Source organism: Rutidosis leptorrhynchoides, chromosome 1 (assembly GCF_046630445.1).
Source record: "Rutidosis leptorrhynchoides isolate AG116_Rl617_1_P2 chromosome 1, CSIRO_AGI_Rlap_v1, whole genome shotgun sequence".
Taxonomy (NCBI): domain Eukaryota; kingdom Viridiplantae; phylum Streptophyta; class Magnoliopsida; order Asterales; family Asteraceae; genus Rutidosis; species Rutidosis leptorrhynchoides.
Window position 1 is genome coordinate 17384413 of NC_092333.1, and position 14559 is coordinate 17398971.

Below are 14559 nucleotides of genomic sequence, written 5' to 3' on the forward strand. Positions count from 1 at the left end.
TTTTTTGCAAAATAGATCAACTAACGTTAACGCTAAAAGAGGCAACTTTCTCAAAATGAACAACCCTTCGATGTTAGATGTCGGAAAAAATTCTTTTTTACAAAATAGATCAAGACTTTTTTTTCAACTCGCATTCAAAACAGAGCCCCCGGCGCGAAGCGAGGGCTCCACAACTAGTTTTGTACTCCCTCCGTCTCATTCCAATAGTCAACAGACAAAAAACACGCAATTTTAGGAAATCCCACTAACTTCATTTCTCCACCAATGAAATATCTTCTCTCTCCAGATCCACCAATGAAATATCTTCTTTCCTTTCTATTTATGGAAGTGGATTATCAGAATGGGACAGCCCAAAATGAAATACTACTCTATTGGAATGAGAGGAGGTAGTACTATTTACTATTAACAATAAACAATAAACAACACAATTTTTAAACTAGGGGCGAACATTAGATTTAGGACTAATATAATATATAATATAAATATAAAATATAAAATATAAATATAAATATAATATAATATAATATAATTGTGTAAAAGTCTGCCTGCCTATTCACGCTACTTTCTTCTTCATCGCTGAAAATCACACACAGTTAGATCGATCACACACCAAAATTAGGCAAAAATGCATTCAAATCATCTCCTTCTCGAAGAACCAATCAGGATGGCATCCATTCTTGAACCTTCTAAACCCGTTAGTTTTCAATTACCTTCTCCCTATTCCTTTTACTTAATTAATTTCATCACTTTTTTGTTGTATTTAATTATGATTCTGATGGAATTTTGTCGATTTGATCGATTTTATAGAGCTTTTTTCCTGCGATGACCAAAATCGTCGGAACTTTAGGGCCCCGCTCTCGATCTGTTGACGTCATCTCTGGTTGCCTTAATGCTGGCATGTCTGGTATATCAAAATTCCTTTCTTTCTTTTTTATAAATTTTTATTTTTATTTTATTACAATTATCATATTTTCAGGTCTGTTTGTATAGTAGTTATAAAGGGTAAATCACTCAGAAAAGTACCTTTCTTTTCAAGTTTTGTACTAAAGTTATACTTGGATCAATTTAAATATTTAATGTATTTAATAATATATTAATATGAAGATGAAGGTATGTTAAGTTTTGGATGTTAAGAAGGTTTTTTTACTGTGCCATGATGCTTATAATAAAGGTGGAAAAATCTCTTTTTGATGGCAGAAAACATTAAAATGGAATCCTGCAACCGTCAAGAAAGCATTAATTTGATGTCGGGATGGTTAAAAATATAAAAGAAAGTTGAAAAATATTAAAGAAAAATCATTTATAGTTGGTAAAAATTTAGGTACTTTCAAATTGATTTAAAAAAAAAAGTCATGAAGTTTGATAAATTTGTGTATGTTTTGTGTCGTTTACCCGTATAAAGAGTATAAATATATGTTTGTATTAGTAAACTTTTTTTTTTTATAGTTAATATCCATTTTGAGTTGTTGATTTTGCAATGGGGATATGATTACTGTGGAATTTGGCAGTTGCTAGATTTGATTTTTCATGGGGAGATAGTGAGTTTCATCAAGAGACATTGGAGAATTTAAAGAATGCTGTCAAGACCACTAAGAAGCTATGTGCCGTACGTTCCTCTTTTTATTCATTTATTTGCTGTTAATTATTTTAAATATGATTAATTTCACAGAAATCACAAATATTGGTCAAAATGGCGTGAAGTCCAAATTATGATGACATGGATAGATGTTTTGCTTATTAATTACAAGTGCGTTATTCAGGTGATGCTCGACACAGTTGGTGCCGAGATGCAGGTTGTCAATAAAAGTGAGAACGCCATTTCACTTCAACAAGATGATGATGTCATTCTGACTCCCAATGAAGGTCAAGAAGCTACTTCTAAAGTGCTGCCGATTAACTTTGCTGGGCTTGCTAAGGTCAGATACATACAATAGAATTTTGGGTAAAGTATGATACCTGTTTAGACACTTTGAAACTTTACAAAACAGACCCTGTGTTTCGGTACTTGTTACATCACGAATCTACTTCTCAGTTCTCTCTGGTCTTCTTAAGATATAAATACTTTGACACTTCATTTGCGTCCCACCTTTCGTATGAAAATGTTCATGTTTTTGCAGGCTGTCAAAACAGGGGACACCATTTTTGTTGGCCAGTATTTGTTCACAGGAAGTGAAACAACTTCTGTTTGGTTAGAGGTAAGGGCCTAATTGTTTGCATGTACCTGTTGTTAGTTACCGTAAAACTAATTTTTCTAAAAGCAGTATGATTTGTTCATATACTTTCTTTGACTTGAGCAGGTTGACAAAGTTGATGGAGTCGATGTTGTTTGCAAGATAAAAAATTCGGCAACTTTGGCTGGGGCACTGTTCACTTTACACGCTTCTCAAATCCATATCGATCTGCCTACTCTGACCGATAGCGACAAAGAGGTGAGCATATTAATGAGATGTCATTTGGTTTTCATATATATTGCATAATTATATATCATATTACATTCTTTTGTATATCTTTTGAGCACTGTCAGTTAGAATTTTAACCGGTTGGTCCACAATCATGACCTTCAAATTAGAAGTCGAAATATTGCTTTTGGTGACTGCTTTCTCTAATTTCAGAACATTAGTTCATGGGGAGTTAGAAACAAAATTGACTTTCTTTCACTATCATATACCCGACATGCAGAAGACGTTCGTGAAGTAAGTGTGCTGTAATTATTTTGTTGATGCTTATGTACATTTATTTTCTTTACATTATGCTAATATTTTTTATTTGCAATTACAGGCCCGTGAGTTTCTTTCTAAACTAGGCGATCTTAGTCAAACTCAAATATTTGCGAAAATTGAAAACGTTGAGGTGATTTGCTGCTTAGATGGTCCATGATTTAAAATTTTTAGCTCCGTATTTTTATTGTATGTTGAGATTATCTCTATTGATATTCTCATTTTCATTTTCTTGATTAGGGTTTAAATCACTTCGATGAGATCTTGCAAGAGGCAGATGGTATTATCCTTTCTCGTGGAAATCTTGGCATTGATCTTCCACCAGAGAAAGTGAGTTTATTAACTTTTATTAATTATTTATTAAAATTATTTTCCTAAATCCTAAAAATTTGTAATGTCAAGCAAACTGTTAATAGAAGTCAGAGTACATTGATGACATACATATCTTTTTGCAGGTGTTTCTATTCCAGAAAGCTGCTCTTTACAAGTGTAACATGGCTGGTAAACCAGCTGTGGTTACACGTGTTGTAGATAGTATGACTGACAATTTAAGACCAACTCGTGCTGAGGCAACGGATGTTGCTAATGCTGTATTAGATGGTGCGTTGCATGTTTTAATTGTAATGGTTCAATTTTTCAATCATATCCTATATCCTATTTTCCACATTTATGCATATCCAAACAATTCAGGATTGCATACAGTTTAAGTGACTTCTTTATAACATGATCTTAACAAGTGTGGCAAGATGGGTGGGACTCGGTGTTTGGTTGGACCACCAAACCAATGACAATATTTTTTTTATTATATGAGTTTCGACCCCTTTGACCAGTTTTCTTATTAGTATACTCATGTAGCTTATAGTTCTTGATCCATTAGAGATAAATGCAACCTAAATCAACCCACTTGTAAGTTACTACTTACCGGATCTTTGCCACTTCTAACTTAGATCCCTGTTTATTTTCTCATCATTGAAGCCTCATTCAAAACTTTTAGATTAAGTTGGTGCGCATTAGTCTCTTAGAGATGCAAAACTGGCGAGTTGGGTAACAAACCTAAGTGGGCTCGTTTTTAAAGTAATGCAAATTTATCTGGTGCGCTATATCTATACACCGCCAAGCTCACCTGAGCGGGTTAAGTGCGGAACTAGAATCACTTTATTAGAGGGGCGGAAATGTAGTTTTTCAATTCTGGAAGGTCCAAACTTATATTTTATGCTACATTGTATTATTTTAACATTAACAGTCATGCTTAGATTAAAGATTTTTGTGGTGGGGGGTGGGTTGGGGTTAGGACTCATCCCTGCTCTCTATATCTTCGCCTTTGGGTTCTTTTTTAGCCGTTTTTTTCTTTTCTTATTGTTTGTGTTAAAATATGGATCCTTATTATTTTGAATCATAACTTATAAATATGCAGGAAGTGATGCAATTCTTCTTGGTGCTGAGACCCTGCGTGGGTTATACCCTGTCGAAACTATATCTATTGTTGGTAAAATTTGTGCTGAGGTAACATTTCTATTCAATTGGCATTTTATGTCCATCCCGTATTTTATTAGAAATCGTGGGACAAACTTTGTTTATATCTGGTGGTACTACATGTTATCTCACTTGAACCAAACAAACAATCAGAATAATATTTGGTGACAAGTTCATCATTTTCGTGTGGGTAAATGATGGTTTAACCACGCACGGCTTCTTTTTATTGCCGCTGTCATGACATGAGGAGGTGATTTTGATCCATTTAGATTTATTGTTTCAAAATATCTTTTTCTTTTCTCTTTTGTCGATAACATGTACTACAAATTATCCAGTTCACCCCAAACCGGTTTTTTCCAGATGCCCCAACTCACTTGGCCTGACCATCTTGACATTGTTGAGTCATAAGTAAAAATCTGTTGGTGGTGCTTACGTTTTCATATAAGACTAGTATATTGAGGGAACATTTTTGCGGCTGAAAGTACATGAATGTTTGAATACTTGCAGGCGGAGAAGGTTTTTAATCAAGACCTGTACTTCAAGAAGACTGTCAAATACGTTGGAGAACCAATGACTCACTTGGAATCAATTGCTTCATCTGCGGTATTTTTTTATTTTATTTTATTTTTTATTGAGCTAACAGGGTTTGTTGGTTTAGTTAGTGAAGTAACCTGACGTTCTTATTTGATGTATACATTAGGTACGTGCAGCTATTAAGGTGAAGGCATCAGTTATTATTTGTTTCACATCTTCTGGAAGGGCTGCAAGGTAAATGTACATTTGTTTTAATACTAATACTAAAACTAATACTAATACTAATACTAATACTAATACTAATACTAATACTAATACTAATACTCTAGTACTCTAGTACTCTAGTACTCTAGTACTCTAATACTGCAATACTCTAATCCTCTAATACTCTAATACTCTAATACTCATAATCATAATGTGCTAAGTGCTTACAGAAACAACTTTACTGGTAAAAAAAATCTAAAGTATTTTGATGAGGTTATTTACTAATTTTGCATGCAATTGAGTCCCCTTAAGAGAATAATTAGATGGCTTTCTACGGCTCTGACCCAATTCCTCTTTGTTAAATCTTTAGCCTGCTCAGTTGACTCTTTAAATATTCACAAGTGAGCCATTTGTAGTAAATGGATCAAAATTGTCACTTCCACTCTAATTGAAAAATTTGAAAATTGTAAGTAAATGCATCTCTAATATGTTTATCAATTTTCAGATTGATTGCCAAGTATAGGCCAACAATGCCAGTGATATCAGTTGTGATTCCAAGGCTAAAAACGAATCAATTAAAGTGGAGTTTCAGTGGTGCATTCGAGGTACTGTTTATAATATCTTAATGCCTACATCCACACTTTTTAGAGTTTTTCAAGTGTTCATTTTTCTCTATTAGGTTTCTTGATGTCACAGTTTTTATGCGTGACTTAATTAATAAATATATCCAGGCAAGGCAATCACTTATTGTCAGAGGTCTTTTCCCCATGCTTGCTGATCCTCGACATCCCGTAAGTTATTTTACCCTTCCAAACTAAACAGATAAAACGTAAGTGATCAAAAAAACACTTGTTTAACCAAAAACTATGTTACTTTCAGGCGGAATCTACAAGTGCAACGAATGAGTCGGTTCTAAAAGTTGCACTTGATCATGGGAAGACATCAGGAGTGATCAAGTCACATGATCGAGTTGTGGTATGCCAAAAAGTGGGAGATGCTTCTGTTGTTAAAATTATCGAGCTTGAAGATTAGAGTACGTGCTACCCTCTTCCTTCCTTCATGCTATCTTTTTTATTCCTCCGTTTCGTATCCTAATTTTGGAAGTTTGGAAGTAGGCGTTGGATATATCGCCACCAACTCCAAACGAAACTTTTTCTGTTACACACAGTTTTATGATTTGCTTAACACGTGTCTGTAAACCCGGCTTAATGTCAGGATATTAGTGTGACATGAAACTCTGCTGTCATGTAATAATTTAATAAAATTAGTTTTTGGTGTTAAGATTGTATTTTGTGGGTCGAGAAATTCTATGATTACAAAAAGTTTACAAAACAGAATAATATTCAACGAAGTTGCACGTCTCCGAATCAATAAAATTCTCATTTGTACATCTTTTTTTTTCCGGCCAAAATAATGAAAACTCATATAGAAACGAGGTCGTTTTCTAAAGGAAAACGCCCTCATCAACAGAGAATACAAATAAACGATGAAAAACGGGGGAGCGAGCACCTAGAAAGCAACCCACTAAACGAAAATTATCTATATAAACGAGCCTCCCATAACAACCCGATAAACCTTAAAACAATCTAACCAAAACTAATGAGGAAAATAACATGAGACAAACCATTAAACTCATTTGTACATCTTATTATTGGATATAGTTCAGCATTAAATTGTGTCACAAATGCATATGTTTTATTTTTGGTTGAAAATAGTATCCTATTACATGTATTAATCATCTTTTATAACATCGAAAGTTTTATTTCATATTAACTGCTTATATTGACATCATATAATTATTCATAAATTCAATAATTTATGAAGGAAGAAAATTAAGTACTTCTCAATCGCATCAACTTTAATGAATTAAAAGTTGATGAGAATCTTGACGCAATCTGGCTTCTTTAATATCTGAAATCCTTCCTGTATATTCTCCAATTGTATTTCATGTGTTAAAAGCTCTTCAAGATCTATTTCCTGCACATATTATAAACTGAATTAAATAATTAAATATTAAAGATATATCAGTATCCAAAATGCTTATAGCTTAACAGCTTATTTGAGCCACATATGTTATTTAACCCAAAAACCGTTTGCATCTGTAAGCCGATAAAGCTATAGGCGCAATGTGTTCTAAATAAGCTAACATGAACACAAAACACTCCCTCAGTAATTTGAATTTAGATCATCACTGCACCTTATTCATGCATTTGTGGAGTAAGATGGGAAGATCAGATCGAGCTCTTACGCCACCAAACATTGTCCCCTTTAAAGTCCTACCGCTTAATAGTGATAAGCTTTTTATTGACACAAATTCTGCCCCTGCTCCTATTGATACTGCTGTACCTAAACCCTGCAAGTTACATTATCAAATAAATAAAACATAGAAATTAAAGAAAATTGTTTTGTTAAAGGATTGCTTAGAGTGTACAATTTTGGAGGACTCGAGAGCTTCATTCAACAACGATGGGACGCCAGTGCATTCGAAGCAGTAGTCAACGCCTAACCCATTAGTGATCTTTTTAACCAAATCTGAGACTGATTGATTAGGATGATCATTCGGGTTGATGAAATCGGTCATCCCAAACGCCTTTCCTTTAGCGGCCTTGTTTTCATTTACATCCACTCCTATTATTTTTGAAGCCCCTTGCATAAGTGATCCTTTTATTGCCTGAAAATTATTGCATGCATTCAGTTAGATTAATCACTTAACTGCTAGTGAGGTTTGAACCCTGTGAAGATATCAGGACCTCAACCACGACTATTTTGAGATGATTTAGTCAATTATTATTACTCGCTACAAAACTATTCAATATAGTGAAAAATGTAAAAAAGTGTGTTGTAAAGGTTAAGTAGACCATACCCCTAGACCAACCGCACCAAGACCAAAAACGGCTACACTGGAACCGACATGGGCTTGTGCTTCTTTCCAAGGACCACCAAAGCCGGTGGTGAAGCCACATGAGAGGAAACTAGCATGTGGGAGATGCATCTTGGGGTCCATCTTGAGCACGAAATTGATGTCCATGACGGTGTACTCAGACCACGTGGAACAACTAATGTGATGGTAGATGATTTCGCCAGTTTTAGCAATCATCATCCTAGAAGTACCATCAGTCATCAGGCCATTGAGATTTAAAGGGTAAGTATGGCACAAGTTACTCCTTCCTGATTTGCAGTTTACACATTCTCCACATTCTGCCACGTACAGTGGCATCACGATATCACCTACTTTCAACCCTGTGTTCACGTCTTTCCCTATGCTCTCGACCATCCTGCCCGTACGTAGCGTAACACGTTTTATGCCTAATCATACATATATAATTGATTAAATGCTATTTTCTTATTGTATCTAATTAGCATACTTACCCAACACCTTCATGTCCAGGAATACGAGGAAACAAAGGCTGCAAAATGTAAATAAAACTATGGTCAAATGCCTTGTTTAAGTTATATATATAATATATAATCTAGCACAAAGCCACAATACAGAAAAATATCACTCCCTAGATCCCAACATATAATCATCTCCTTTATATTGTAACAGCAAGTCTTAAACTTTTTAAAAAGTTTATGTATACATTATTAAGTCTATCAAAGTATTAAGTAGCCCTAAATCCCTAAATTAGATTAATTAATAGCACGTATAAAACCTACTATATAATAACCTCAGATTTCATGCGGAGTCCTTAAACTTTTTTTAACGGGTGGGGTCTCTGTACTTTAGGCTAGTTTCGCGAGAGATCCATGTGGGTAGTCTGCGGGATACCGTGCTTCACCCTTGTTAAGTTGTATTCATAAACCACATGGACCCCTCGCGAAAAGAATGTAAAGTATGGTGTCCCCACCAAGTCCAAAAAAAGTTTAGGGACCGCGCATGAAATCTGGAGTAAATAATAGGGACCCCTAATGTAATTTTTTCAATTGAAATTAATGTTCATAGATGGACCCTTAGTGAAACATTTGCTTGTGGACACCAATTTTCAAAATTTGACTAGATGTATTATATGGTGTGCTGTTGCATTTTAAACTCTGCTGAGTACTTTGAGTACTTCTTATATGACAATCTATTGATGGATTATGACTGGAGCTTGAAGAAATGTATCGATAAAGTAATGGTTTACTTATCTATCTGGTTGAGAGGAAGCTAAGCAAGGTAACATTACGTGATGAATTACTTAGGCCCCGTTTGGCTCACGGAATTCAATGAGATTTCGACAGAATTGGAATTGAATTTAGACATGCGTCGTGTCTAAATTCAATTCCAATTCTGCCGAAATCTCATTGAATAAGGTAACGAAATAATTCAGTTAGGTCACGTATAACCCGTAAATACTCCCCTTATATATTGGAGGGAAAATAAGAAACGTACAGAGGGAAAGCCATTGCAACATAAGACGTCCGTATGACAAATGCTAGCAAACAACATTTTGATCCTAACTTCCGATCCTTTTGGTGGATCCACCAGTATCTCTTCCACCATAGGCAACCCACCAAGCTCGCGTACCACTGCGGCTGCATCCACTCGAATTTGATATATTAGCTACATATATATTTAATATAAATATAAATTAATTAAAAAGTTTACAAAAAATGCATGTTTAGTTACCTTTACATGTAAGAACAGAAGGTGTGTTTTGTGCCATTTCAAGGATTTTAATGACGTGGGGCTTTCCGAGTAAAATAATGGAGAATTTGAAGTAATGTTATTGGTTCTATATTGGTGTATTTATAGCATGAAATAGAAGAGTTGGTTTGAGGGAATGAGCAAAGTAGAAAATATTGATTTGTGCGGCTTTAGTTGAATACTGTAGTTCAATTCAAAGAGTAATAATTTAGTTAGTTACTATTTATTGACTTAAAAGCCACCGGAATTAGTGGTAATGAAAATGAAAATGTCAAACCAACCCATATAGGGTATCTTTATTATTTAATTATTTTATTTAATTAACTAGCTTTATGAGCCCGTGCGTTGCACGAAAGCTTTAAAAATTAGTATTCGATAACGCTAGTATTCATACTTATCAAATGTAAAGTATATATACAATGGAAAAAATCCATTTATTATCAATAACATTTGTATCGAAAACTTTAGTATTAAATACTAACGCATAGATAATGAGCCCGTCTGTTGAAACTATTTTATGATTATTTGAATATGAATCTTACTTATAAATGTTACTGAAAATATTATAATCATATAAATTTAGATAATTAAGTCATATAATTAAGATAATAAATATAATAGTTATTATTATTGTTATTATTATTATTATGTTAGGTATAAGTATTTAATTTAGATAATTATTGGAGTATTTTATTTACATATATAATATTTATAAAATTAAGATAAGATGATTATGGACTTAATATTTACGTATATAATATTTATATTTATAATATTTGTAAGATGATTATTATTTACGTATATAAAGCATATATTTAGTTAAGGAAGAGTAATTCTGAGTTATTTTAGGGAGTTATAATTATTTAATTCAGTTTAATTAAGAAAAATAACATGTATGATTATTTAATTCAGGTTAATTAAGAAAATGACACGTAAGATTATTTAATTCAGATTAATTGAGAAATTGACAAGTAGGATTATAAGCACGCACTTTATAATAATGTATATATTAATATTTCAAAATAGGTAAATTGACAAACTTAGAATATATTTTTTTAACGGCAAGCTTGATCATCAATGTATCATTTATTTCAACGACATTCATAATTTGCACTCACACACGCGTTCGGGAGAAAACCCGAATCGCATTACAGGAATCCGATCCTTTAACCATCCCGAGGGGGCAGGCGGACCGAGTTTGAATCCTGAATGGATCCGGGAGAAAACCCCCTTAGGGTCAATTTGAATATCCATATCTCAGGCAGATTAATTAATAGGATGGACAGAGCGAGGCTCGAACCCATGACTTAACTCCTAGTCCCAACACACAAGGTGAAGGGGAATACATTAAGGGTTTGGAATTCATTATTAAGCCAACTGGACAACTTGAAATTAATATACTGTAGTATTACAGTATATTAATTAATTTAATTTACACTGCGTATGATCATGTTCCAAAACTTACATTACAAATCTATTTATGGTACTCTATACAATACATTAAATTAAATTATATACTAGTAGTGTATACAGTATACTAAGAATAGTTTGACTCATAATTAGCTTATTTCTCACAATCTAAGGTAACATTGTTAATCATGATTTATTTGCACCACAAGACAATTGGCCTATCAGCATTTAATACCCCTCTAACCATAGGATTATGGGTTCACACGAAAAGAATAGTTATTATTAGCGAGGGTACTATTATAGTCTTATTGTGACACATGAGCACAGGGAATGGGACTCGTCGTTGAGCTCGCTTCGCTTGGTTACGGCTAGCGACAACACTCTTTTGTGAAGGCATAAGAGCCCGTAGCCAGGTTAATGAATGGGACTCATTAACAGCCCAATTTACAACTCAAGAAAGCTAAACTAGAACACGAAAGAAACTGAATTATACTAGATTTACAGTGTGGTATTATTATAAACTAACTATAGAAGCTAGACTCGAAAGCAGAGGGTGGTTGAAAAATAAGATGATGTCGTGAATGTAGGGAAAAAGCTTTTGTCTTCCTGTTGCTATCACCGGAGGTGCAACTTGTACAACGATGAGCTGGGTAGGATAGCGAGGTACAGTGCTGAAACTTCAGCGACAAAGTATCCGTATCTTCCCCACTTAGTCCTTATCCATGAAAACAAACGGAAGAGACAAAAGCAAAACCTACTTTTAGCCGATACCTTTCTTGGATGGGATTGCATCGAACCATTTGGGTTGGAGATCCAATTGAGCCACTCGAGGTTACCTTTCTTCCAACGTGCATTGATCAACTCAAAACTTTTTGCTTGTATAATTTTTGAGGTGCCTAAGTATTTGTTTCCGAAAACCCGATCATTGCGGTTTTGTCAAATGAAATAACATGTGACCAACACGACGACTTTCCAAAAATTCAGTCCTAGTATGGAGTTTAGCTGCGGGTTTGGACACGAGGATAAGCTTGAGAGATTTGAAATAACAAATTGATCCAATTTCCATCATTTAAAAATTTTGTTCCAAATGTCAATGGCATTTTTACATAAAAGAAGTGTATGGTGAATTGTTTTCAAATCTTCGTCGCATACCGGACACCTAGTTGAGTGGAGGTCGATACCTCTTTTGTCGAGTTCGATTCTAACCGGAAGCTTATTACGTATTACCCGTCATATAAAAATTTCAATTTTTTGAGGGACAAAAGGATTGAGTTGAGGTGGGAGCCGATACCGGAAAAGACGAAGCTGTTAACGAATTCAGCAGGTTCATTAGAGAACCTGTGGAAAATAAACCTGTATGGCAATCCTTCCAGGTCCACGATGCTTTTGAGTTGTTCGTGAATCTGTAGTTTTTTAGAGCGTCTATAAGGGCGAGGAGCTCATCTTCGGCACGCCACCTAGGTGGCATTGACCAGTCCCAGTTAAAGCATAAGGAACTTTCGGCCCGAATGATACGGTTTGCAATAGATACATTCTTATCTTGTTCAAGTCTAAATAGCCTCGGGTATGCTTCACGTAACGAGATATTGCCATACCACTTATCGCACCAATAGCTCGAGTCAACACCATTTCCTACATCCTTAACAAACGCATTAGAAATATTAAACCCTAACTTGATTAGGGCTTGATCAATTTTGATAATATTTAACCAAGTTTGACCCGAGAATTTTTTCATTTTATTTTCGGGTAGAGATGAGACACAACCCAAACCGCTACCTTGCCTGTATATGCTTTTAATTACCAGAACCCAAAATGAGCTTTCGTTTGTTAAAAATCTCCACCACCATTTTGATAAAAGAGAAAGATTTTTTAATTTAAAAGAGCATACATTTAACCCACTCAATTCATAAGGCAATAAGATTTGGTTCCAGTTTACCCAAGCCATTTTTCTTTCGTCACTAGAACCGCCCCAAAAGAAATCACGACGCATACCTTCTAAGTCATCGATGATCCCCAAAGGGGCTTTGGAAAGCGAGAAATAGTATTGCAGAAAGCTACTTAAGACCGACTTGCTGAGGGTTAATCTTCCGCCATATGAAATAGTTTTTGCTTTCCAATCGGCTAACCTTTTTTTAAATTTTTCGAAGATAGGTGACCAACTTTGGTGATGCTTTAAGTTGGCACCGATGGGAAGGCCGAGGTAAGTAAATGTGAATGAGCCTTCTTTACACCCGAACCACGTGGCAAATATTATTTAATTCAATAGTAGTGGTGCCAATTTCATACACGCAACTTTTACATAGATTTATTTTAAGCCCGGATAATTCTTCAAAACATTTAAGGATTTTCAAAGTGTTTCTAACTTCCGTCTTATTCCATTTTCCAATAATTATGGTATCATCCGCATATTGCAAGTGGGATGCCAAGACTTTATCATTTCCTACCTCGACACCATTTATGAGTTTTTTATTTGCCGCAACATTTAGAAGGTGATTTTTCATCTTCACCCGCTAAGATGAAAAGGAAAGGGGAAAGGGGATCACCTTGCCTTACACCTCTTTCGGGAAAGAATTGGTCGGTGGGAGAGCCATTAATTAAAACCGACATTGAGGTCGAAGTTAAGCAAGATTGTAAATATTTAACCCATTTGTCCCCGAAACCCATGAATTTCATTATAGACATTAAAAAATCCCAATTTAGACAATCGAAAGCTTTTTCAAAATCGACTTTAGAAATGAAGCTTTTTTGATTTCTCAATTTTAAATCATCGACGGTTTCAAGAGCGATTAACACACCATCCAAAATATATCTATTAGAAATAAAGGCGGTTTTCTCATTACCTATAAGCCTCGGAATGTATTTTTTGATTCTATTAGCGAGTATTTTCGAGAGAATTTTATAATAACTCCCGATAAGGCTTATAGGTCAAAAATTTAAAAAGTTTAGTGGGTCTTTTACCTTTAGTATGAGGGTGATGAAGGAAGCGTTACAACCGTTAGAAATTTCGCCCGATTCCTAAAACAAATTTATGGCTTTTATGAGATCTGTCTTGATGATGTCGCAAAATTTGGTTTAAAATAAAATGTTAAAACTGTCGGGCCCTGGGGCTTTATTTTGACCGCATCCTTTGATTGCATCGAGAATTTTCGTTTCGGAGAACTTTTCTTCTAGAGCATCGGACATGTGCTTTTCTAGCTTCGGCCCATCCCAATTGCTGAGAGTCCAAGATTCGGCTTTCTTTGAAGAGACCCTGAAAAAAGTTAAAAGCTTCAAATTTAATGTTAGAAGGATTAGTAGTCCATACCCCCGAAGCATTGACACCATGAATGATGTTCTTGATGTTTTCGTCCCCTTCTAATGCCCATTTAAATCTCGCTTTTTGTTTGAGCATTTCTACTTGAGTTTTTTCTTTTTGCAAGAGTGACTCACGATCCTTCATCCAAGTATTATATTGATCCTCGTCAAGATTTGAATTCTCAGCTTTTCTTTCCCAATCGTTTACAATATTAGTTAAATCCTCTATTTTAGATTTCAGTTTGCCATGGGATGTGGAGTACCACTTTCTGAGATCCTGTTTGACAATCTTGAGTTTGT

General features: G+C 34.7%; 2 protein-coding genes across 2 annotated transcripts; one reads left to right on the forward strand and one right to left on the reverse strand.

The window, feature by feature from the left end:
• The first annotated feature begins 535 nt into the window (after window positions 1-535).
• On the forward strand, window positions 536-6209 carry LOC139857141 (pyruvate kinase 1, cytosolic). The gene is made up of 16 exons (XM_071845873.1): window positions 536-694; window positions 808-904; window positions 1509-1606; window positions 1761-1916; window positions 2118-2195; window positions 2298-2429; window positions 2613-2693; window positions 2779-2850; window positions 2958-3047; window positions 3173-3317; window positions 4132-4220; window positions 4698-4793; window positions 4891-4958; window positions 5434-5533; window positions 5660-5719; window positions 5808-6209. Exons 1-16 carry the CDS (start codon window positions 626-628, stop codon window positions 5958-5960), a joined length of 1584 nt encoding a protein of 527 aa, XP_071701974.1. The 5' UTR covers window positions 536-625; the 3' UTR covers window positions 5961-6209.
• A 380-nt stretch (window positions 6210-6589) lies between these two features.
• LOC139857152 (alcohol dehydrogenase 2-like) lies at window positions 6590-9610 on the reverse strand. The gene is made up of 7 exons (XM_071845881.1): window positions 9538-9610; window positions 9301-9443; window positions 8298-8335; window positions 7792-8203; window positions 7360-7599; window positions 7126-7281; window positions 6590-6905 (listed from the first exon to the last, which is right to left on the reverse strand). Exons 1-7 carry the CDS (start codon window positions 9572-9574, stop codon window positions 6795-6797), a joined length of 1137 nt encoding a protein of 378 aa, XP_071701982.1. The 5' UTR covers window positions 9575-9610; the 3' UTR covers window positions 6590-6794.
• Window positions 9611-14559: the final 4949 nt, after the last annotated feature.